Below are 24817 nucleotides of genomic sequence, written 5' to 3' on the forward strand. Positions count from 1 at the left end.
TCCTCCTCCTCCTTCTTCTTCTTCTTCTTCTTCCCTTCTTCTTCTTCTTCTTCTTCCCTTCTTCTTCTTCTTCTTCTTCTTCTTCTTCTTCTTCTTCTTCTTCTTCTTGTTTAATAGCTATTATTTATTAATGAGCTATATTGGCCAGGACCTTTGCTAAGAATTGTGTATGCATTATCTCATTTTATGCCCATTATACAGATGAGTAAATTGAGGTAGAGAGAGGATGCATTACTTGTGCAAGCTTTTATAAACTAGGACATGGCCGAATTGAACTTTTTTTTAATGTTTATTTACTTTTGAGAGAGACAGACAGACAGACAGACAGACAGACAGAGTATGAGCCAGGGAGGGGCAGAGAGAAAGGGAGACACACAATCTGAAGCAGGCTCCAGGCTCTGAGCTGTCAGCCCAGAGCCTAAAGCGGGGCTCGAACCCATGAACCGTGAGATCATGACCTGAGCTGAAGTTGGATGCTTAACCGACTGAGCCACCCAGGCATCCTTGAGTTGAACTTTTATCCAGGTCTATGTTGGCCCACAATCCAAGCTTTTAAACAACTGAACCGGATTGACTTCCCATTTAGATAATCATATAATAATTATTATCCCAACGATTATCCACCCCTACGACCATACGTATGGAAACACTGAAGCGTGGGTTCTAATGCATATCCTGAGCACTGGTCCAGAGGTTACTCTGTGCTACTACCACACTGAGTGTTCCCATCCCCAGTCCTTCAAGAACCCGCAGACTACAGAGAAACTGAATAAAAACAAAGTCAAAGGATTGGCTATTTTATTTTTAAACTAGACATTTCCCTGTCACCCTATTTGTCCTTACCCCCTGACCCCACAGACCCTGATAAGATGGATCCTTGTTTCCAACCACAGGTCTTTACCGTGTTTTTTACTGCTGAAATGGTCTTCAAAATCATTGCCTTCGACCCCTACTATTACTTCCAGAAGAGATGGAACATCTTTGACTGCATCATCGTCACCGTGAGCCTGATAGAGCTGGGTGCAGCCAAGAAGGGAAGCCTGTCAGTGCTGCGGACCTTCCGCTTGGTAATGTTCTCTCTTAGCGCCTTGGGGAGGCTCCCCCCGCACTGAGGGAGCCACACCCCTGGGAACAGACCCTGTCCTTTGGGGACCCCACCAGCCAGAAAACTTTTCCGTTTCTGTGCCTGGGTAGGGGAGGCAGGACATGGCTCCAAGGGGCTGGAGACTTGGTCCTTCCTACTTATTCAAAGTGGGGGTGTGCCTTCTCCTCTCCAGGCCTGGGCTCCCTCATCTGTGCCCTCCTGTTCTCTTATCAAATAGCAGTCACAATGGTAATCGTAGCAGCTACTCTTTCTTGAGCATGGACAATGTGTCAGGCACAGTGCTAACCCCTTGACATAACATGGCATGGCTCGTTAGCATGGGCTCACTGCCGTCCTCAGCATTGTCTCAGTGCCTCCGGGGGCCCAGTGTCCAGGTCTGGAGAGAGAGGACAGAGTGAAGGAGACAGGGCCTAGCAATCTCACTTCTAGGCCAGAAAGTCTGCTTGGGGCCCCAGTGTGGGAGCCAGCTCACCAGCACGGAGCTCCCAGACTTAGTGGGGTGGCAAACCCAAAGGCCTGCAGGAACCAAGAAGGCGACAACAGAAAGCCGGCCAAGGAAAAGATCCTGGCACTGGACATCTGTCTCAAGTAAACAGGTAGGCAGACCCCGCACCAGAGCACGACTCCAGGGAGGGGCATTTACATGAGACTCAGGATGATGTAAGCCAAGGAGGCGGCCCTATCCATTGTTGTCAGAGTTTGCGATTTTTCACGAGAAACCAGAAATCCAGATTTTAATACTGACTACTCATCTGATTTTTAAAAAAGCAGTCTAAAGGCCAAAGGAAGCATGTCCTGGGAAACACAAGCTTGTGTTGTGTCCCGCCAGTTTGGGACATCTGCTTGATGTGATGTCTCTTGCTGTACTAAAGGAGAGAAGGGCACAGTGGGCCTATGGGCCCTTTACCCATAACCTGAAAACTTGAGAAGGTAGGAATTAAAACACGTTTTTAGAAGGACAGATTTCTCTATGTATCTAGAAAATGATATCAAGGGTCAGGCACCTAAGTTAATGGCCAATGTGGGACACCCGTGTACAAACATTGAGGGAGCAAGATTCCATACTCCCTATGCCCTGAGAGGGCCTGAAGTCAGTTTCCTAATAAAATACGGACATTTTTGATAGCCTTGGGGAAACACAAGCTTAACGTCTACATGCTTCTTCTGCTCTGGTTCCACGAAGCCTGTATTCTCAGACAACTACAAATAGGCAGGTTTACTCTCAGCGGGGGCCTACAGAATTCGCCAGGCACCTGCCCCCCTGCCCCCACCTTCCTGCCCCTGACATGCTGTTCAACCCACCATTCCCTAACCACGGCCACCACCCCCATCCCTTTCTGGGGGTTCCTCCTCCGCCATCTCCCTATTCCTCATTACCCGGCTTAGATACCGTGGTCCTTTAGTATTAACACACCTTGGAAACAAACTCAACCACCTTTTGCCTCTGGCCCTTCACATTTTTGTTTTTGGCAAAATCCTACCAAATATTGAAGTTAAAGCCAAATACTCCCTCTGCCGTGCCTGTACCTGATCTAGAGACGTTACCACAAGAAACTCACACAGCCCAGATCACCAGTTTCGTAGCTTTTATACAGGCTGTGTTTCTTAGAACTGTTGTAGATTTTTTCAGAAACATTGAGCGGACGGAACACACAGTTGCCATATACTCCCCCCCACCCCACCCCCGGCCAGCCACACACACACGTGCACACGGTTTCTCCTAGCATTATCGTCTTACGTTCGCGAAGCACATTGCTTACAAGTAACTCCTCAGTGGTCTCCCATTGCTCTGAGAATAAAACCCAGAGTCCTTGTGATGATCTCCAAAGTTTGGCGTAATCGGGGCCTTGCCTACCTCTGCAAACAGTCTCATCTTTGCTCCAGCCACAGAGACCTCTTCCTTCACCACATGTGACAGAGCTATTCCTGCTTCTGGGCCTTTACCCATCCATTCCCCGGACCCGGAATGCCTTTCCCCAGTCTTTACTTAGATCATTCATTCTCGTTTTTCCTGGCTCAACCCACAGGTCACCTCCTCAGAGAGGCCCTCCCCGGCCACATTATCTAAAGTTGGATTCTGCCATCAGATGAACCTGTTGTACCCCAGTTTACCATCATCCTGATATCCCATGAGACAACACCCAGGGTTTCCTCGTCCACCATTCTATCCCAAGGCCCAGCACATAGTAGGGACTCAGTAAACACTTGTTGATTGAAGGAAGGAAGGAAAGAAAGGAGGGGAAAAAAGGAAAGAAGGAAGAAATGAAAATGCTGTGTGTCTTCTTTCTTGCTTTTTGCTCCCTCTCAAAGTAGCATTGCCTCCCTTCCCATCATTTAAATTCTTGCTCCGTTAATCCACTGGTCCATCTTTGTAGCAAAACCACATGTCCTAATTACTGCAATTGCCTTGATCATGTCTGTGTCTTTTAGGCAAGTCGCCCACCTTGTTTCATTTCTTTAAGAATATCTAGGTCCCTGTACCTCCATATTCATTTTAGAATCAATCTGCCAAGTTACATCCCCACGTGCACACAAAACTGTTGTTCTTTCCTACTGGGACTGTAAGAATTTATATATCAATTTGGGAAGGAATGCAACCTTTACCTTATGAAGTCTTCTGACCTATGAAAACAACACACTCTCCATTTTTTTAAGCTTTCAATAGTTGTATAATTTCTCCATAAAGTTTTATAATTTTTTCCGTAAGGAATTTTCCCCATCTTTTGTTAGATTTATTCCTGATATACTCTAGTTCATTATGCTATTCTAAATTAAATCTCTTTTTAAATGTCCTTTTCTAGAGTTGTTGTTGTAGGTTTTTTTTTCCTATTTAGCATTTTTACATCCAGACGATTCTTATTAATTCTGATTTATCTATATAACCCCTTAAATTTTTTAACACAATCATGTCATATGCAAATAAGGAGTTTTGTTTCTTTTTTTTTGTAATCATTACACCATTTGATTCTTTTTACCACACTATTGTGCTGATCAGGACATCCAGTAAGCTGTTGAAAGGAAGTATTAATAGCAGACATCCTGGCTGGTTTCTTGATTTCAAAGAGAGTGCTTTCAATATTTCCCCAAGTCTAATATTTGTTTTTCGAGAGATAAGAAGAAAATTTTATCAGTTTAGGAAGTTTCCTTTGTCAAGAATACCCATCATGAAGGCATGTTTAATTTTATCAGACAATTGTTCTGCATGTATTAAGATAATCAAATGATTTTTGTCCTTTAACGTGTTAAGGTGGCGAATTATATTAATTGATTTTCTACTGTTAAATCAACTTTGTCTTCCTGGGATAAACCCGATTTGATTGTGATACATTTTTTTTTATATACATTGGAAGATTCAGTTTGCTAATAATTTGCTTAAAATGTCTGCATCTGTATTGATGAGTAGTATTTGGTCTCTAATTTTCTTTCCTATACTCCCTTGCCGGGTTTTAGCATCTAGGTATCAAGGCTGGGCGAATTCCCATAAAAAGAGGTGAAAAATGGTCCTCTTCCTCCACACCCAATCTTTGGGTGAGATTGGAGTGATTTGTTCCTTCTAGGGTTGGTAGGATGCACCAATGAGGCCATCTGAGGTCAAGGTTTTTCATTACTGACTTAATTTTCTTATTGGCTGCGGGACTAGTCAGGTTTTCTGTTTCTCAAATTGGATTTGGTAAGTTATATTTTTCTAAAATTTCCCTTATCTAAATTTTCAAGTTTTTTTGGCATAAAGTCATGAATGCTATGCCATTATATTTTAAGGATCTATATCACCTGTACTTATGTTACCTTTTTCTTTCTTTAAAAATAGTAAAATACCACCAAGTGGGCTTTCTCTCATCTTATTAGCCTTGCCAAAGGTCATCAATTCAGTCTTTTCAAAGAACCAACTCTTAGTTTGTTGATCTCCTCTCCTTCATTGATGTTTTCTATTTCAAGTAATCCTGCTTCTTCTTAATTGCATCCTCTGTCCTACATATTTTATGCTTTTCTAACTTCTTAAGATGGAATTTCCAACCTATTTTCCTTTCCAATATATTCATTGAAGACTTGACTTCCTTCTAAGAACTGCCTTCATATGTAGAACTTTCCTTATTGTTTGGTTCTAAATATTTTCTAATTTCAAATCTGACTTATTCTTTGACTCAAAGGTTAATTAGAAGCTCAGTTCTTAATTTCTGGGTATCTCTATGCCACCGAGTTCTAGCTTCATTTTATTATAGTCAGAGAACATACACTGCATGTTTAATGCTTTGAAATTTATTGTAATTTTCTTTTGGCCCAGCATGTTGAAAATGTTCCTTATTCACCTGCAAAGGTGGCTTCTGCAGTTACAGGGTACAATACTCTGCGTATGTCCATGGGGTAGAGAAAGTTCATTGTGTGGTCCAAATATTCTAAATCCCTGTGTATTTTTATCTGCCTGTTCTAGCAATTACTGAGATGGTAGTGTGTAAAAATATCTCCCACTATGATTATGGCATGGTCTGTTTCTCCTTATGGTACTATCTTGAGGCTGTGTTATTAAATGCATACATATTTTAAGTTGTTATATCTTCCCTGTAAAGTGAAACTTTTATCGGTAAGAATTGACCTTCTTTCTCCCTCAAAATGCTTTTTGCCTTAAAAGTCCCTTCTGACTCATGTTAATTAAATAACCCTGTTTTCTTTTGGTTCAGAATTTGAAAGATGTATCTATACCCACCCTCTACTTACAACTTTTGTATATCTTCAGGGTTTTTATATGTGTCTTATAAATAGCATACAGTCAGATTTTGGATACTTATTTAGTTCTGACAATCCAATCTTTATCTTTTAACCAAAACATTTAGCCCACTTGCTTTATTGTGAATACTGATATGTTTGGATTTGTGTCTATCTTTATATTTTGGGTTTTCTACTTGCTTCATCTGTCCTAGTATTTTTGTTCTCTCTCTCTCTCAATTCTTGATTTATTTTGAACTGTTTTTTTCCTGTTCCATTTTCTTCCTTTATTGGTTTGAAAACTACTCTGTTTTTATTCTTTGAGTGGTTACCTTAGAAATTACTCAATTAAAGTTAAAAGTGAGCTGAAACCTTTACTTTCCAAGACCACTTTTCACTCCAGTTACCCCTTCCCAACTTACCACTGTGTTAATATTAAGCATTTTCATTTCATCTTGTGTTTAAAAAGCCATATGACTTAATTAGTAATAAGGAATTCCCATCTTGCTGTTGTGCTAAGTATTTTATTTTTACCTTGTTTAAAACAAGCTATGTGATGTAATCAACGATAAAAACCAATGACTGTGCAAGCAATCCCCAAAACTCTATAGCTTAACCCAGTAAAGGTTTATTCCTCACTCACATCATCGTGTGATGCAAGCCAGTCGGCTCTAAGTAGAACTCCTTTAAGAAATGATGTTCCTGGGGCTCCTGGGTGCCTCAGTCCATTAAGCATCTGACTCTTGCTTTTCGTTCAGGTCATGATCTCATGGTTCCTGAGTTCAAGTTCCTGAGTTCAAGTTCAAGCTCTGACAGCGCAGAACCTGCTTGGGATTCTCTGTCTCCCTCTCTCTCTGACCCTCCCCTGCTCACTTGCATGGTCTCTCTCTCTCTCTCAAAAAATAAGTAAACTAAAATAAAAAAATTTAAGAAGTGATATTGCCACATTCGAGGAAAGTCCTACAATCTTCAAAGCTTGCCTCCTGCTTGTGGAAAGATGGCCTTGTTTTCAGGTTTACATAGTCAAGGGCTTTTTCAGTCAGGGCTCATGGTTTCTTTTGCAACGCAAATCCTTCAAGATGGCTTCAGATCTCTCTGTGGCCTGCACTCCCACAGTGCTGTCTTTGACAAAGTTCGCGATTGCCCTTTATGTTTTTGCTTTCTCATCCCCATGTCTCAGCTTGTGGCTCTCAAATGGTGGCTACAACATCAATATAATCTTTGCTAAGATTTGCTTTATTTCATTGAAAAATTTAGTTGGTCCTCAATACTTAAAGGCTTGATCCTATTGCTTAACTGATTGGGATCTAAAGCAGTATACTTTCCTAAAGTTTCCAGGCTCTAAACATCTGGATTCTATTTCCATTTATTTCTTATTAATCAGCCAATATTCTCCAAGTTCATCCCTTTCTTGTAACCTCTTGACAAATGTAACCAATTGCAACTGACCCGCAAGACTAAGGTTCTGTTTTATAAAACCTTCCCTTGGGGCTACTGGTCCCTGAGGCTCATGACCTGCCCCAGAATTATTGCAGGCAACAGTTCTGCCATTGCAACATGGATCAGTGCTTTCTAAGCCTCCAGTTTCCTTTTTGTCCATGACAAGACCACTAAGCTAGTGCCACACATTTGATGTCTTGAAATGGCAACAGCTCTTTTCAATGTACCAATTTCTACATTGCCTAAGGTAAGTACAACGAGGGGGCACCCGGGTGGCTCGGTCGGTTAAGTGTCCGACTTTGGCTCAGGTCATGATCTCGCGGTTCGGTTCGTGAGTTTGGGCCCCGCATTGGGATGTATGCTGACAGCTCAAAGCCGGCAGCCTGCTTCAGATTCTGTGTCTCCTTCCATCTCTGCCCCTTTCCCACTCGCACTCTTTGTTTCTCTCAAAAAATAAACACACATTTAAAAAAATTTTTCTAAAAGATACGTTCAACTAGTTACGGTGACAATCTCTACATCTGTGAGCTAACATGAGAGAGGTTTCTGTTTCACAACATATTTAGTGCTAGTTGAGAAGCTCTCCTGGAGTGGCTGCTCCAAGGAGTGACTCGGGGATCCAGGATGGTGTGACGTCACCATCTTCGACAGGTGGCCTCTACGGAGGCCATGAGAGGGGATGCAAAAGTGCATAGTGTTTCCTGGTATGCCTGAAAGTCATGTATACTACTTCTGTCTCCGTCTGCATTGCCTCAGCCAGAATCCAATCACGACCTCAACTGTTTGCAAGTAAAACTGGGAAACTGTCCTCCTTTGTGTCTGAGATGAGCAGAAGCGAAGTGTGACCATACAGCCAGTCTCTGCCATGCCCTGTGAGACATTATTGCCGTATCCAGATTCACACTCATGCTGGCTCTTTTTACATTCGTGCAAATAATACTTTCCTTCTGGGATCACTTTCCTTCTGGGATCACTTTCCTTCTGCCAGAAGCAGATTTTTTAGAACCTCTCAATTTTGTTTATCTGAAATCTACCAATCAGTTTGTCCTTATCTTTAAGAAAAATTTCTAATGGATGTAAAATTCTAGTTGATGGCTACTTTCACTTCATTGAAGATGTTATTCCACAGTGTTCTGGCCTCTATGGTTGCTGATGAGCAATCAGCTTTCAATTTAACTGTTGTTCCCTTCTGTCTGGATGCTTTTAAAACCTTCTCTTTGTCTTTGCTGTTCTGTAATCTCATTAGGATGTCTAGGTATGGGTTTATCTTTTCATTTATAATGCTTAGGATTCTTTGACTTCTTGAATCTATAGATTTGTGCTTTTCTTCAGTTTTGCAAAGTTCAAAGACATTATATGGGCAAGTCTAGCCTTCACTCCATTCTTTTTCTTCTCTTGGACTTTGACTAGATGTATATTAAACTCTCCCACTCTATTCTCAGTGTTCTTACACCTCTTTGGTGTTTTCCATCTATGTCTTTCTGGGCTCCCTTCTGAATATAGGTGTGATACATTAATTCTTTCCTAAACTAGATCACATCTGATGTGAAACTCGTCCATACAGTTTTTTAAGGTTGTGTTATATTCTTCATTTCTAGAAGTTCCACTTAGTTATTCTTCAAAACTTATTATTATTTATAGTTTCTTGTTCTCTGCACATACCTTCCAGTTTGTGGTTTATTCCTTTACGCATATTATAACCAATTATACTGTCATCTCTGGCTAATAATTTTATTACCTAAAGAAATTGAATGACAGTTTCCACATGCACATCCCAAATCTCATTTATTCATGATGCCTCATTATTTAGGTATTTGTTTTACTGCAACTCTTAGACACTTTTGATGGGGTGCTTTAAGACCTGGGATGCAGGCTGGTTTCTTCAAAGAGTATTTGCATTTATTTCTGTAAGACACCTTGTAGGACTGCTCTAAATTAAATTCTCAGCTGGAAATAACTAAGTAGTGTGAATTCTAGCTAAAATTCTGTGTGAGCCCCACTTCGGGGGTCCAAATTCTCAGCATCAGTTTCCCCTCCTCTGCCTGGTATCTGACACCAGACATTTAATTTTCATGGCATTTTCCTGCATTTATTTCTGGTTTGTCCTTACGTGAAAGTTATGGCTCTTTAGGATCTAGTCTTAAAAGGGGGAGAGATTCCTCTTAGATCTTCTACCTTAGACGGCCCTGAGATATGTTTCCTGTTCTCCATACCTCATGAGACCATTAAAATCTATGCCAGATTCTTTCAGTTTTGCAAAGGTCTTCGGTGGAAAAGCTAGCTTCAACAATCTGCTTATATATCTGAATTCCCATATTTATCTAGTTTTTGGCTGAAGAACCTACTTACTTTATTGATAGATCATCAGTGCGCCTTAGAGGTTATTATCCAGCATTTTTAGTAACTTTTTAATGGAAAGGTGAACCCAAGGGGGACCCAGTATACTCTGCCATATTACCCTGTCTGCCGATATTTGCCACAAGGCCTATTTCATCACCAGGGGTTAACCTCCCTTGTAGAAGACAGACTTTCCTTTAGACTTACTTTTCATTCTGTTCTAAAAGTAAAGCATCCTCATTAAAGTAAGTTGGAAATATATAGACAAGTTTAACCCTGAGACTCAAAATACTGGGATGTATTTCCATACAAATATGCCCATGTTACCAACTTGGTTTGTTTCCGTCCAGTTTTTCCCTCCAATTAGAAGTTTTTATATTAATTATGAGATTAACTAGAGAAATGGCTAATTAAATGTGAAGTAATATTTAGCAGCACATCAAAGAAACAGTTTATAAATATTATGTGATATTATAAAGAAATTATTTTTGATATATTGCTAATCTGGCCAAAGTGTGCAGAAAGCAACTACATGGGGGTAGAGGTGAGGGTCACGGGAATCATGGATGCAAGTTGGGCTGCTCTCCTGGACCACTTGTTCTAAGAACCAGCAAGAGCCAGCCAACACGTTCTGGGGCTCTACAGCAGACACTCTGTAAATGTGTTTTGACTGATAGCTAACGCTAGGGGCCCCCAAGCCCAAATATCTCTGGAAAAGCAAGTAAAAATATCTTGTTTTCTTGCCCTCTATAAAGACTACAAAAGCATTCATAGAGGACCACTCGATTTGTGCCCTGTAATGACAATTACACACAATTTGCTTACAGTTTAATATAAGCTTAATGGTGGACAAAAACTGCTACATAACTGGACTCTAATATTAATTTCTAAACTCTCCACCCCCACGCCAACTAACTAAGGAACCAGTGGAAACTTAGTCAGATTCAATTAATGCAAGAGTCAACACCTGGTCCTTTTGCTTATGTGCCAGTGAGCACACCCATATGTCCCTCGCTGTCCCCATTCGTGCCCCATAAGGCTCTGTGGTATGGTGAGTGGTGTTAGGGCCCCACTGCAGTCTTTGCCTTATCCTTTACACTTATCCAGAGTTTACTGTGAGAGTGGAAACCTGTAGCAATCGTGTTGCCAGGGAAACTTGGCGTTCTCCCAATACCCTCCGCAAAAGGGCTCCATCTAGTTTCCAATGCTCAGTGTTTATTTGCACTTACTTCCTGCCTCTATGTTTAGTCAAGAGAACTGGTGTTTTAAGCTCTGCTTCCAGTATGAGGAGAATAACTACCAGGTTAGGCCTAAGGTGAACATAGGCCATCACAACACCCCCCCCACCCCCTGCCCCTCATCACTTAGGGAAGTGGGTATGGAACTTCCTGTATAAGAAGATCAAACCTTCCTTGGGGCTTACTGCTGTGTGGCTGATAAAATTATTGCACTGTTCTGTTCAGCATTGCATTTTAACCCCTAAGTCAGAGCCAGGCTCGTAATAGATGCTTCATAAGTACCCATGACAGCTAAACCCAGATATTTCTTTCCAACATGATTAGAGAACCACACAAATGTATTTTTTAAATGTTTAGACATCTTTTTTTTTAATGTTTATTTATTTTTGAGAGAGAGAACAGGGGAGGAGCAGAGAAAGAAAGGAATCAAGGATCTGAAGCAGGGTCCACACTGACAGCAGAGACCCCAATGCAGGGCTCAAATTCACAAACCATGAGATCATGAGATCATGAGATCATGACCTGAGCTGAAGTCCAACACTAAACTGACTAAGCCACCCAGGCACCCCTAAATGTTTAGATATCTTTATGCATAGTGTTAATGCTCTCTTCTAGGACTTAGCATGTTTGGGCTTACAATGAAGGCTTTTTGCATCTTTGCTTAGTCTTTGTAACTAAGCCATTAGTTTCATGAGGGAAGGAGGCCGCATATCTCTGTCCATACACCCAGAGGTTCACACAGTGCCATGCACATGTGTGGCTGGCATTCAACGGCCTGAGAGGTTTGGTTGGTCAACTAAATAAATATATGAATGCTGGGTCTGTGAAATCATATATTTGAGTTGCAGACTAGTAGGGGCAACTGTCTGTGGCCAGTTGTCCATGGCCCCAGGATGAGAAAGGACCTAAGATACGGTTCACCAATACCTCTCGGATGCAGTGGGTCCTGACCTACCTGCGGAAGGCTAACATTTCTTCAGGTCAAAAGTGGGCCATCCTCACTTATTTGTGAGCTCCATCATACCCCGCCACACCCCCCAAAGAATAAGCCAACATCCAGGAAGCCCATGGCTACAGAATAGAGTATGTATGGCAAGACCACCACCCCAAGTATAAAACTTGCTGAAGCATGTTGACTATATATATAAAGATCGTAGAAGGGTATTCATATTTTTGAGTGATGACAGAAAGAAAAGTCTCTAAAAGCAGCATCCTGGAAACATCCCATACCAATGAAATAAGCTGCCTTGTGGTTTTCCCATATCAAGACTTGAGATGGCAGGTGATGAGAACAGCAGCCGGGACCCGACACAGTCTCTGTCTCTCTGCAGCTGCGGGTCTTCAAGCTTGCCAAGTCCTGGCCAACCTTAAACACGCTCATCAAGATCATTGGGAACTCAGTGGGGGCGCTGGGGAACCTCACCATCATCCTGGCCATCATTGTCTTTGTCTTCGCTCTGGTTGGCAAGCAGCTCCTGGGGGATAACTACCGTGACAACCGGCACAATATCTCTGCGCCCAACGAAGAATGGCCACGCTGGCACATGCACGACTTCTTCCACTCCTTCCTCATCGTCTTCCGGATCCTGTGTGGAGAGTGGATTGAGAATATGTGGGCCTGCATGGAAGTTGGCCAGAAATCCATATGCCTCATCCTTTTCTTAACAGTGATGGTGCTCGGGAACCTGGTGGTGAGTGCTGAGCCCCTCTGGGGGCGCTGTTTCCGGGGCGATGGAGGAGACTTCCGGGTTACCCTAAAAAGCTTTGACATGGCACATTTTATTCCGCCATCACACCTCCCTGACCGTAAAGCCTTCAAACTTTGCAAAGTCACGTGGGGCACGTTTTCAGAACTGTCCCTTGGCCGGCTGCCTGACTTGTTTGAGTGAGCACATAGGATAGGGATGGAAGAACCTGTTTAGAACTCCCCAGCTCCACCACTAGTAAGGCTGGACGACCCAGCACAAGCTTGAGACAGTCTCCTCAAGCTTCAATTTCCTTAAAATCAAGAAAATAGTGCTTACTCATAGGCTTACCAGGGGAATTAAACTACAGGAGATGACATATGAAAATTGCCTAGTGCAGTGTCTGGGCCACAACAGGAACTCAGCAAATGTTAGCTGTTAGTTATTGAAGAAAAATTTCCTTCTCCACTCTAGGGTGTCTCAGAAGATAATTTTCTCCAAGGGAGGAAGAGCTGACTGATTTCTCTAAGCTACACAGGTCCCAGCTAGGAGCAGGGGGGCCGGCGTGGTGAGGCAAGATGAAAGAGAGAAGCTGGGTCCTGGACAATATCCAATGCCACAGTGTCAATAACAAAATCCACTCCCACATTTGGGGGAGCCCCCCTGGCGGCTTTCCTGCCAATTGGCCCCAGCACCCCTTCTCTGTCCCAGCCTGGCTCCTCGCTCCCAGCCTTCCCCCACCCACTGTGGTCCTGGGCACTCTTGTTGCCCAGTGCTGGCTGTAGGGGAGGATGTGGACTCCCAGAAGCCTTTCTTACAGCCCTGGAAGTCAACCAGTTTGGATGCTTTTCCCGTAAGAGTTTTACAGACACAAGAAAGCTAAACCAAGAGAGACAAAACAACAAATCCAGGCTCTTCAAAGTCTTTCCCACTCGGGTTGTGGAGGCAGAGATGCCTTTCCCCTCCATTCCCAAGTTGGAGGCTGGCTGAAGATCCTTTCTTCCAGGCTGAGCTCACCATCCCTGCAGAGCCACAGGGGCCCCTAACCTTCAGGCAGGAAGTTTGCCTCCCTGAGCACTTTTACAGCCCTCAGATCATTTCCTCTTCACATCCACTCCCTGCTCACACTCACACTTACAGGTGAAGAACATGAAGTTGGAAGCAGTGAGGAGATGACCCAGGATCCCCGAGTGAGGATCCCAAAACCCAGTGGTCCCAGGGCAGACCCGTACATGCTCCTCTCCGTTGTCCCTGAATGTCCCTTGGGTCGGTAGGGGTGATCCTCCTCTGTGGTGGAGAATGTGCTTCTACGCCTTGTCCACGTGAGGCAAGTCACTTGGGACACCCCAAAGGCTCCCATTGGTGGCTCTCAAAATGTCCATTCCCCTAAGAGGGGAAGCATGAGGTAGGGAGAGGCCCAGTTGTGGCCACCCTGCCGTCCGGCTGCCGAGCTGGTGGGCCATGTAGGTGCTCAGTTCTTTGGTTGGACCATCTCTGCTTCCGCTCCTTCCCTCCAGGTGCTCAATCTGTTCATTGCCCTGCTGTTGAACTCCTTCAGCGCTGACAACCTCACAGCTCCAGATGAAGACGGGGAAGTGAACAACCTGCAGATGGCCCTGGCACGGATCCAGGCATTTGGCCATCGTACCCGGAAAGCCCTTTGCAGCTTCTTCAGCAGGCCCCGCCTGCTACCCTGGCCCAAGGCAGAGCCCCAGCTGGCGGTGAAACTCCCACTGTCTAGTGCCAAAGCTGAGAACCACATTGCTCCCGATGTAGCCACGGGGAGCCCCGAAGGGCTCCCAGAGCCCCGAGGCCCCAGGGTCAACCACAGCGACTTCATCACCAATCCCAGCATATGGGTCTCTGTGCCCATTGCTGAGGCTGAATCTGACCTTGATGACTTGGAGGAAGATGGTGAGGAGGATGGTGAAGAGGATGGTGAGGAGGATGGTGCTCAGGGCTCCCAGCAGGAAATGACCCCTCAAGAGCAGGTGAGAGTTCTCCCCTAGGAAAGCCACAGGAAGTAAAGAGGGGCCTCAGGGATGGAGGGACAGGGGCAGGAGGGAAAGTATAATATGGAGGTTTTCCAACATCGTGAATGGCACAGCCTTGATAAGCGCCGGGCAAGCCAAGCATAGAAGCACTTGACGTCAGGAAGCAAAAGTCATGCCAAGCTTTCTGGGGAAGGTGGTATTTGAGCAGGGCCTGGAAAAAAGGATCGGAGTTCCCCAGGCAAGCATCAGGCAGCACTTTAGTCCCAGGCCACTTCGTGGTGCTTGGGATTGTCTTTCACACGATTGCCCCATTCGCTTTGCCCAACCCAGGCTCTGTGCCTAAGGCACTAATGAGACTCCTCTAAGAACAGATGTCGTCCAAGAGCAATACTCCTCTGATCTTCGGTAGAAGCCTAGGGATCATTGTGTGACTCATGTATCCAGCTTTTCCCAACAAAAGATGTCACGGGGAAATGACACTTGTTCCTTTTGGCACCAAAGAATTTAAAGCACATTTAAGCCTTTTGGCAATATATATATATATTTTTAAATACTTTGCACAATTCTCTACTACCTTTAGCTGACATATCAACTCTGTTAGCCTCTTAGTGAGTCAGGGCATGCACTTCTGACAATGTGGGAAGCCAGGGATCCATATGGGGCCTGGGGACATGCAGGGCTGCCAGCCAGGCCACTGAGTGGCCTCAGACAGCTGTGCTTTGAGTCCGTAGCTCTTCCATTGCCTTCTTCCCCTGCAGCTGTCACTTCTCTTGTGTTCCAGCAGCTGCTATTATCAGCTGCCATATTTTACATGCCTTTGTGTGGGTGACAGCCGAGGGCAGGGTGTCACCATCCCCAGAATAAAGGCCATGAACTCTGACGGTTGTCTCCACTCAGAGACATTTTCAGTTACTTTGGGTCCTTGGGAGACTTCAGATGGCCACGTTCACTACCACTCTGACCTCTGGACCAGAAAGAATGGTTATGGCTAACATCTATCGAGCCAAGCACTTCATGCAAAGTGTTTTACAAGCATTCGCGTATTTAGTCATCAGAATCACGGAATAAAGTCGATCTTGCCTTCTCAGTTTTGCAGGTGGGAAAAATGAAGATCAGACAGGTTAAATTCACTTGCCTAAGGTCACATAGCTTGTAAGTAATGGAGCCAAGAGTTAAACAGATCTGGATATAGAGACTCCACGCCCGCTTCACGCAAGTGTGTATGTATGCATGTTGTGCATATCAGGTCCTTAGCGCTGGCAGGCTACGACGAGGCCCAAGATGTCTTCAAATTGAGAAGTGTTCAGCTGAGGGCGGGAACAGGTACCCAGATGGGGCTGTCTCTCGCCAGCAGGAGCAGCCACAGCAAGTTGGGAGATATGAGGACCACATGGCACCCAGGAGCCCAGGCTCTGGAATGTCCTCTGAGGACCTGGCTCCACACGTGGGTGAGAAGTGGAAAGATGAGTCTCCCGCCCGGGGCCCCGCAGAGGTAGGTATGTGAGCTTCCGGGAGACGCTGAACAGCCTGCCGGACACCGACCGGTGGGATGATAGGGGATGGGGCGGCGGGGGAGGTGGTATTCCAGACTGCACTCAACCACGGAAGCTCACGTCTCAACCTGAGAATTGTTACGGTTTGTCCTAGCCTCCGGGCTGGTCAGCACTATTTTCAGAGTGAGGTTCCACAAGTTGGGGGGTGGGGGGGGTGACAAGGACCAGATCCCCAACTTCCCTGCGTCTCCTCGTCTTCATCTATGAAACTGAATCCTAATGCCTCCCCGCTAGGATTCGTCTGAAGCTTAAATGAGATGCTGCTTGTCAAGTGTCTAGCTCCTGCCTGAAATGGAGTAAGTGCCCAGAAAATGACAGCCAGGAAAAAAGGGAACAAAAGACAAGACACAGAGAAAGTGCCTTTCTGAGCCAGCAGACAGAAAGTCAGAGTTGCTCGTGGGTGAGGAAGTCTTCCCTGTGACTCCCCCCACCCCCACTTTCTTTTGTCCACATCATGTTTTCCAGCCAAAAACAATTCTGGTGCTCTGGAGAGGCTGTCTGTATGAGTAGGGTACTGACAGCCTTATGTAGACTGAGCAGGAAGCAAAAGTGGGGTTTGGGAATGTATTATAAGAGGCAAAAAGAAACTTGGTGGTTTCATCACAAATCTTTGACGGAATCAAGCTACAGGGCAGAGGTATCTAGAAAGATTTAGCATCTTTAATACCGCCGCATTGAGTTTAGGAATTTAACTTGACATCCAGCCACCGAGAGCTGAGGTCATGACAGGCACCGGGCTGGGCAAAGATAAGGAAGGCATCATTCATGCCCAAAGTTGCCAAGCCCTTCAGCTTGAGGAATGTCAAGCCACTGGCTGTGTGCCCCTGGGCAAGGCTGAGCACGGCAGGGAAAGCTAAGAGGGTGGGCTGAGTTGGGGTTGGGGGGTCCTGGGTGAACATAAGCCACTTGGTTCCTTGCCGGGTGAGGGCTGCTGCCTTCCACGCGTGGACATCCTGCTTCCTCCAGAGCATTCTAAGAATCCCCCTGGCTAGTTTTCTCTACTCAGTGTTTTCACTACACAGCTGCTGGGTATCGGTTTTGGTTTCGGTTTTGGTGTTTTTGTCCATGACCCTGGCCAGGCAGAGAAGGGCCTGACGGTGACAGATGGGGACCCGCCCCACCATTTGGGCCCATTAGCCAAGCTATCGGGTTTACTAATATGAGAGCAGCTTCCACTCCTAATTGAATTCATCTGGAGACATTATAAGGCAGGAGCTGCTGGGAGGGCAGCAGGGCCCCTGCAGGATCACTCCGTGATTAAATATTCAAGCCCAGTGAATGCCGAGAGTCTGTATGGGTGTAATCACCATGTCTCGGGCCCTCGCCAGCACTCCATCAGCGGCCTGGAGGTTTAAAGCCTCACAGAGCTGACCTCTGGGGCTCCACAGACAGCACCCCTGTTCTGGGCCTCAGCCGGCAAGGCACCAAACACACAAGGGCCGCTGTGGTGGGTCCAGCCCTGAGGGGCTCTCCCTGCATCTGGGAGCCCGGGCCGGGCAGACCTGCAACGACCATGTGCAGACTCACCGGGCCCCTCAGAGGGCCGAGTTCACTGCCCCCAGGCTTCTGCCCTGCAGGGGGTGGACGACACGAGCTCCTCAGAGGGCAGCACAGTGGACTGCCTGGATCCGGAGGAGATCCTGAAGAAGATCCCCGAGCTGGCGGATGACCTCGAAGAGCCGGATGACTGCTTCACGGAAGGTAAAGCGGCCGCTGCCCGCTTCCTCGCGTTGCCATTAATTCGGGCCAGAATCCAGTGCAGCACACTCTCATCCGGGCACCTGCGTGCCCAACGCCCCGGCCCGGGGTCCGCAGGAGACAGACAGACAGACAGGACCCCTCGCTGCCTCATCCCCCAGTTTGAGGGGCCAGCGCCAGACACGAACGCCACAGCTCACAGCAGCCCAGCGGTGCCACGTCAGATATGGCCACTGACGCCAGGCCTCCCTCCTCACCTTTGAAACACCTCACCGAGTTATAAACCAGCGCTCTCGAGGTGGAAAGGGAAAAAGGCAAACACTCTTGTTTGGGGACATAAACGACCCAGAGGAGGGCCATGCCACATCTGTGTCCCTCTACCTTTCGTGTGACTCTTAAAGGGAGAAAAAATGTCTACAGCTGTAGCACCCTGAACACGCCCCGTGTTGTCCGGAAGGCAGAAAATGCATCTTACTCTCCTTTTCCCTCAGTGTTGAGAACAGGGAAGGCACGCTGTGTTCTCGATAGATACACGTGCAGTAAGTGAACATATATGCATAGCTCATACTGTGAGAGTAATTGTGGCTTCAATAATAAAAACTCTGTAAATTCAGAAACGACAACACTTGGTTGAGTTTCCAGTTCCACAGGACGCTGGGCTGGACTGGACCCCGGCCCATGTGCTGGCCCCTCGGGTGAGCACAGGCTCAGGGCATAGCCCCTCAGCACCAGGCCCGGGCCCCGTGGCTCATCAGCCTTCCAGAAGTGGGTGGGTGTAGGACAGGGGTCACCAGTATCCTCTCCAAGAAGGACAACAGTTGGGGAGGGGTTGAGAGTGGGTGAGGCCAATGGCGGGGAAGAACCCCCAAAGGGCAGGATCGGGAGGCCGCCCGAGAGGGCCGCCGCATCTCTCTTATTCCAGAGAAGAATTCCTTCCTAAGGAGTGGCAGACGGGTTCCCCTGCAGAGCGGTGTCTCAGCGGGGCTAGAGCAAAAATGCTCCTCCCGCCCCAGGTGGACACCATTCGTCATCAGTCACCTCTCCCCACAGGCTGCATTCGCCACTGTCCCTGCTGCAAAGTGGACGCCAGCAAGTTTCCATGGGCCGTGGGCTGGCAGGTGCGCAAGGCCTGCTATCGCATCGTGGAGCACAGCTGGTTCGAGAGCTTCATCATCTTCATGATCCTGCTGAGCAGCGGGTCTCTGGTAAGGGGAGGCAGGGTCCCTGCCCCCGAGCCCTCCAGATGGCGTCTCCCACAATCCCAAGGTCCTAGAGCCGCAGTAGTGAGCTCCCCCGGTTCCTAGCCTGGAAGCCCCCAAGCTTGGCTGGCGGGAGAGCTGCAGCCCAGCATGCGGCTCCTCTAGCAACAGGGCAGGGTGGGTACTCGCGGTGCCCACGTCACGGCCTGCTGAACCCGGCGGCTGGTATTTCAAGCAGCAAGGGCACGCGTCCCACTTTATAGACGGGGCAACTGACGCTCAAAGGGCTTGAGGCACTTGTCCCGGGTCCCCCAGCTTGTCAGTAGCAAAACCTACCTTTGCCCTCATTGGACCCCCAAGCCCCTGGCTTTCTACCCCCCGAGCCTCCCAAACACTGGCCTTCTCTGAAGGCCCGGGACCAAGACGGCCATCCTTCTTCATCTTGCAAGTTGAAGCCCCTTGCAAATACTATTACCTGTTCAAAGCTCACAGCAAATGATCACATCGGCCCTTGTCAAGATGTAATTGCCTGGGGAGCTGGTCTGAAGGCGGATTCCGAATCGGAGCTCGGGTGAGGCCTGAGAATTTGCATTTCCAGCAAGTTCCAGGAGATGCTGATGCTGCACACCGCACTTTGAATAACAAGGCCTGACAGGCACAGAGCTTCTGAGGAATTCCTAAGTCAGGGATTTTGAGTTAGGCCTCTGAAGCCCCTTGCTGAAAGCCCAGCTTTGAGGGACGAGGAAGGATGCTTCTGACAGTGCCTTGGTCTCACGCTCCCTGCACAACCTCAGCTAATCTTCCTGATGGACCAACGTAGATGTAGACACAGGAAGGGACTCATCGTCCCCAGGTGTCTGCACCTTATGGATGAGGAAGTCACAGCCCAAAGACACAAAGGGGCCTAGCTAATTAGTTAAAGGTAGGACGAGAGGCCCTCTCTCTTGACTCGTGGCTCTAAGCGTTTTCACTTGTTTTGCCCTTTGGGTGTCACTTACTCCCTAAAAAGAATCTACTGGATATCTGGGCACCTACTTAAATGCCAGATTTCCCGGGAAGGGTGCCAAAACCGCTGAGTGTGTGTCCTCAGCCTTAGGGGGGGGAGCAAAGGCAGGTGAGAAGACACGATGACTAGAAGACAGGTGACTAGGCAGGCAATGGCACCAGTCCCCCAGAACAGGACTGCTCTGCCACCGCGGGGGAGGGAGTGGCAGCATCGGAAGGTGCCACTGGTGGTGAGGGTCCACTGCTGTCGCCGGCTCTGCAGAGCATTGGGGCACAGGCCACGTTGCAGGGCCAGAGGGGGCTGAGCAGTGATTTCCCCTACCCTTCCCTCTTTCCTGTCCTCCCTGAAGAGGACAACAGTCACATTTGCTGTTGACAAGGTACTTTCCTTATTACCTCATTGGCTCCTGTCTTTCCCCATGGGCCTTCTCTCCTCATTTCTCTTCTCCACGCTCCTCTGCTCCTTCCCTTCTTTCTGTTCTCCTCCACTCACCCCAGCTGCTCCCCTCTCCCCCAGCAGGGAGCGCGGATCCTGCACCAGCTGCTGGGCCCTCACCTCCCCATCTTCTTCCCCCAACGGACTGAACAGGCTGGCACCAAATTTAGTCTTCCTTATGCTTTTACTTTGAGTACTTAAAAAAAAAAAAAAATAACACAAGTTTTCATCTGACAAAGTAAAGTGCAAAAAAAAAAAAAACTTGGAAATTATGGCAAAATGTAAAGAAAAAATATCACCCATTTTCCTATCACTCAAAGAGAATCTCACTTTGAAAACATTTTGGTATACTTCCTTCCCATCTTTCTTATGCATATAATACATAAATATTACAAAACTGAAACCACATTTATGCATTCTGTAATTTCTCAGTAAATTCTCACAGTAAATACACTCCTACTATCTGATTTAGTGGCTACAGTGCATTCCATTACGGACGGTGCCACCGTTTATTTAAATAATCCCTGGGTTCACTTCTAATAAGCATTGAATAGTCTATGTAGCCTCCTTTGAAGACACTGGCTTCTTTGCTGTCTTAGGTCCGGTCAGAAGCAGAACCAGAAGCAGGGCTTCTTGTACAAGCAGTTTGTGGAGGGCACACTCCGGGATGGAGCCCAGGAGGGAGGCAGGACGGGGAGAGGAGCTGCAAGGCTCCCATGAGGTCCAGCCTCTGTCTGATCCCACGGGAGCGACGAAGCATTAAGGGTGTCACGGAGCTGTCCCACCTTGATGCAAAGGGGACAGTCACTGGCTGCGGCTGTCTGCAGATGTCCCAGGCATTTCTGCAGGTGCAGGCAGTTCCCCTCAGGCCAAGGAGGTCCTCAGGAAAGGGGGCATCCACCAGCCGTTAGTAGCCGACCTCACAGCAGCTGGGGGACGGGTGCACTGGCCCCTTGGACCAATAACGTCTAGTGTCCTTCGGCTAAATTCTTGAAGGCAGCATTGCTGGGTCTCTTTGATTCCCTTTGCCAAATTGGCCTCCCAAAAGGCGGAACCAGATTTCAGCCCCCAGGCAGGTATGAGAGGAGCCACTTCCCCACAGCCACGGCAACACTGGCCTCACCCTCGTCCTTTTTTTATCTTCACCAGTCTGATAAGAGAAAAACGACATCTCTTCCTTTGAAAATCCTTAATTACCAGTGAGATAGAACATTCTTTTTCAGAGGTTCATCGGCGATTCTTACTTTCATTTTTTGTGAACTGCCTGTGAACATCCTTTGATGCTTTTATTTTTAAACCGAGTTGCTGTTAGGTTCCCTTTGGTTCACTTCCAAGCCCCAATTTGAGAAGGTTTCCTTTCTCCTTTGCTCTCAGCATCCCTGCAAAGACTAAGCCAGGCTGCGTGCCCCGTCGGTTCTAGGGGGTCCTGGTTTATCTGTCACAGTGCCTCCTCCCCTATGGCACCAAACCCCCCGCACCCACGCCAAGCAGAGAAAACAAAACGATATGGGCAAGCCGGTTCCCAAAGCCCTCCTAGGGGCTGAGGGCAGGGCTGGCTGGGTCCTTCCCTGTCACTGGGCTCCAGTGCTGTGGGTCCAGGAAGCCTGCCATTCTGCCCCCTTTCATTCTTCCTTCCAGGCCTTTGAAGACTATTACCTTGACCAGAAGCCCACGGTGAAGGCCTTGCTGGAATATACTGACAGGGTGTTCACATTTATCTTTGTGTTCGAAATGCTGCTCAAGTGGGTGGCCTACGGCTTCAAGAAGTACTTCACCAACGCCTGGTGCTGGCTGGACTTCCTCATTGTGAACGTGAGTGGCTCATTGGCACATGTGGGGACCGGGGCCCCGACTTGTGACGATGGATGGCTGCAGCTAACGCAAAGAAAGCTTGAGGCCTCGCTTCACGGGCCACTCCAAAGAAAAGTCTCGAGCACTTAGCAAGGCATCTGAGAATAACCCTGCACACCTGTGAATGGTTAGATCAGGCAGTAGATGATTCTGGCACAGTGGTGGTGCTCAGGTGAGTCGTCAGTTCCTAGGTCTCCATCCAGAAAGACCACTTGCTGCCCTCTGTCTTCTATGTCTAAAGCAAGAGGACACATGTGGCTCTCAAGGGTCTTATGCCCTTGCATCCCTTGACAGGACTTTTGGACCTAGGGGAGCCGAGGACTGCACAGCACAGGGAATCTTCCCACCTGCTGACTCAGTGGTCCTCAGCCCTGGCTATACTTTAGAATCGCCCGGGGAACTCTTAAAAATACAATGAACAAATGCCACTACTCCCAGAGATTCCGATCTCTCTGGTCCTGGGTGGAGTCCAGGCATCGGTGTCTTATCAAAGCTCCCGGACGTGTCCAATGTGTGCACAGCCAGACCGAGAATCACCGTGCTTGCCCCACCGGCTTCTCCCCATTGGCGCTAAAAGAGACAAAGAGTCCCTTTGGAGAGGCGCTGAGCAGGAAGCTCATGTGTTCAGATTCATACTAACCTTTGGCCACCAATCCCTGCATCAGAGGGCTTACCAAGTGCCTCCCATCTGATAGACTTATGTCTCCTCACAGCTGTGAAGAGACCGTCTTCAGTGAAATCCCCTAAGAGCCTTCTTAGCCCCCAAGAGCAGGAGTGGTCTGTCCCTCGTCCTAACCACCACAGTCCTCCATCTCTGTCCAGGCCCTTGCCCTCTCGGCTTTGCAGGATGGCTGCCTGAGTTGCCTGCTCACTGCAGCACAGCTACAGGTCCCCGCAGGCGGGGGGAGGCACGTGCTGTGTATGTCTCTGCCTCCCACACTCCAGCAGCCACCAGCACCAAGGGCTGCACATCAGAGGTGTCAGGAACTGTGTCTGTATTTGGTGCTTGCCTCCTGAAGCTGGATGGGGTCCAGTACAGAACATTCCGTCCAGCCTCCTGTGCTGGCAGGTCCCCCACAGCAGGTCTGTGCACTCAATTCTCATCTTTTCCTGATACCAACGTACTGGAAGCAGCAAGACACAGCACTGCAGGGATTAGCTAGGAGGCCTGAAATCCGAGTCATGGGTGATAGCTTTGTGCATATAAAATTATTATTCGTAAGTGAAGGAAACGTGTTTTATTCTGGCTTCCCACCTCTGTTAGGGACACAGTCGCTCTGATCTACACTAGTTTAAGCCCCCACCACCTTCAATGGTCACCCACTCATTCCATCCATCCTCTTCCTAATTCTTCCTTATGACCATCCATCCTTCCTTCCATACATCCCTCCTTCCATCTATCCAGCCATTTGCTCTTCCTTTTTCCATTCTTCCAAACACCCATTCACCTTTATTTCTTCCATTTATCTTCTCTGTCAGTCCTCTCCCTCTTTCCATCTATTCTCATACTTCTTTCTTTCTTCTCTTCTGCCCATGCATTCATCCTAACCTTTCTTTCATTTATCAACTGGCCCTTAATCCTTCTATCTTTCTACCTTTTGATTCACTTTTCTATCTGACTGTTCAACCATCTAGCCATTCTCCAATCTCTTTCGTTGATTTATTCTATCCAACTCTCTCTTCCCATTCATCCATCAATTTACCTAGCCATCCACTCTTCTCCCTTTCATCTATCTCATCCACCCACTATTCTATACTTCCATATTTTATCCTTTCTTCTTTCTTCCATCCTTCCCTTCAACTATCTATTCTATCCATCTTTGATCCTTTTTTTTTTAATTTTTTTTTAATGTTTATTTATTTTTGAGACAGAGAGAGACAGAGCATGAATGGGGGAGGGTCAGAGAGAGAGGGAGACACAGAATCCAAAGCAGGCTCCAGGCTCTGAGCCATCAGCACAGAGCCCGATGCGGGGCTCGAACTCACGGACTGTGAGATCATGACCTGAGCCGAAGTTGGACTCTTAACCGACTGAGCCACCCAGGCGCCCCCAATCTTTGATCCTTTAATTCATTCGTCATATCCAAACATCCTTCCATCTTCCATCCATCTTCCTTCTTTCTCTCCTTCCTCTCATCCATCCCAACATGTTTCTATCTCTTCTTCAATTTATCAAATGTTTGTTTATGACTACTGAATATAGTATTGTCTTATGAAGTGCTCTGGGAGAGACAGAGGCCAAGAAATAAGAACTCCCTATCTCCAGGAGTTTAGGCTATAATCTTCCAGCAGATAAGACACACAGAGAGAAATAAACCTATTATGGGGCAGGGGGGAGAGGTGAGGAGGTGAGCACTGCTGGAAATAATTAGTGTCTTTGGGACAGAGAGACATGAGCCTGTGGGGGTGGGGTAGTTGGGAAGGCTTCATGTAGGAAGTGACATTAGACGTAGGGCTTAAAATGAACAGGAGCATTGAGGTGCAAAGAGGACTGGGGGGGTGCAATCTTAATTAAAGGGTGACTGAGCAAAGGCACAGACACAGGCACATTTAAGGAACAATCTTATTTGGGTAG

At 47.1% G+C, this 24817-nt stretch overlaps 1 protein-coding gene across 3 annotated transcripts in view; it reads left to right on the forward strand.

Moving 5' to 3' along the window:
- Window positions 1-24817, forward strand: part of SCN10A (sodium voltage-gated channel alpha subunit 10) — a 93630-nt gene that overhangs the window by 51114 nt on the left and 17699 nt on the right. For 2 of the 3 annotated variants that reach the window (XM_042902999.1, XM_042903001.1), the window contains 7 exons: window positions 894-1067; window positions 12153-12512; window positions 14024-14497; window positions 15852-15992; window positions 17631-17754; window positions 18802-18956; window positions 22030-22203. In XM_042902999.1, the coding sequence (XP_042758933.1) occupies window positions 894-1067; window positions 12153-12512; window positions 14024-14497; window positions 15852-15992; window positions 17631-17754; window positions 18802-18956; window positions 22030-22203 (1602 nt within the window). The remainder of the gene's footprint in view (window positions 1-893; window positions 1068-12152; window positions 12513-14023; window positions 14498-15851; window positions 15993-17630; window positions 17755-18801; window positions 18957-22029; window positions 22204-24817) is intronic. The other variant, XM_042903000.1, reaches the window with a different exon arrangement.

This window comes from Panthera leo, chromosome C2, assembly GCF_018350215.1.
Source record: "Panthera leo isolate Ple1 chromosome C2, P.leo_Ple1_pat1.1, whole genome shotgun sequence".
NCBI classification, from domain to species: Eukaryota; Metazoa; Chordata; class Mammalia; order Carnivora; family Felidae; genus Panthera; species Panthera leo.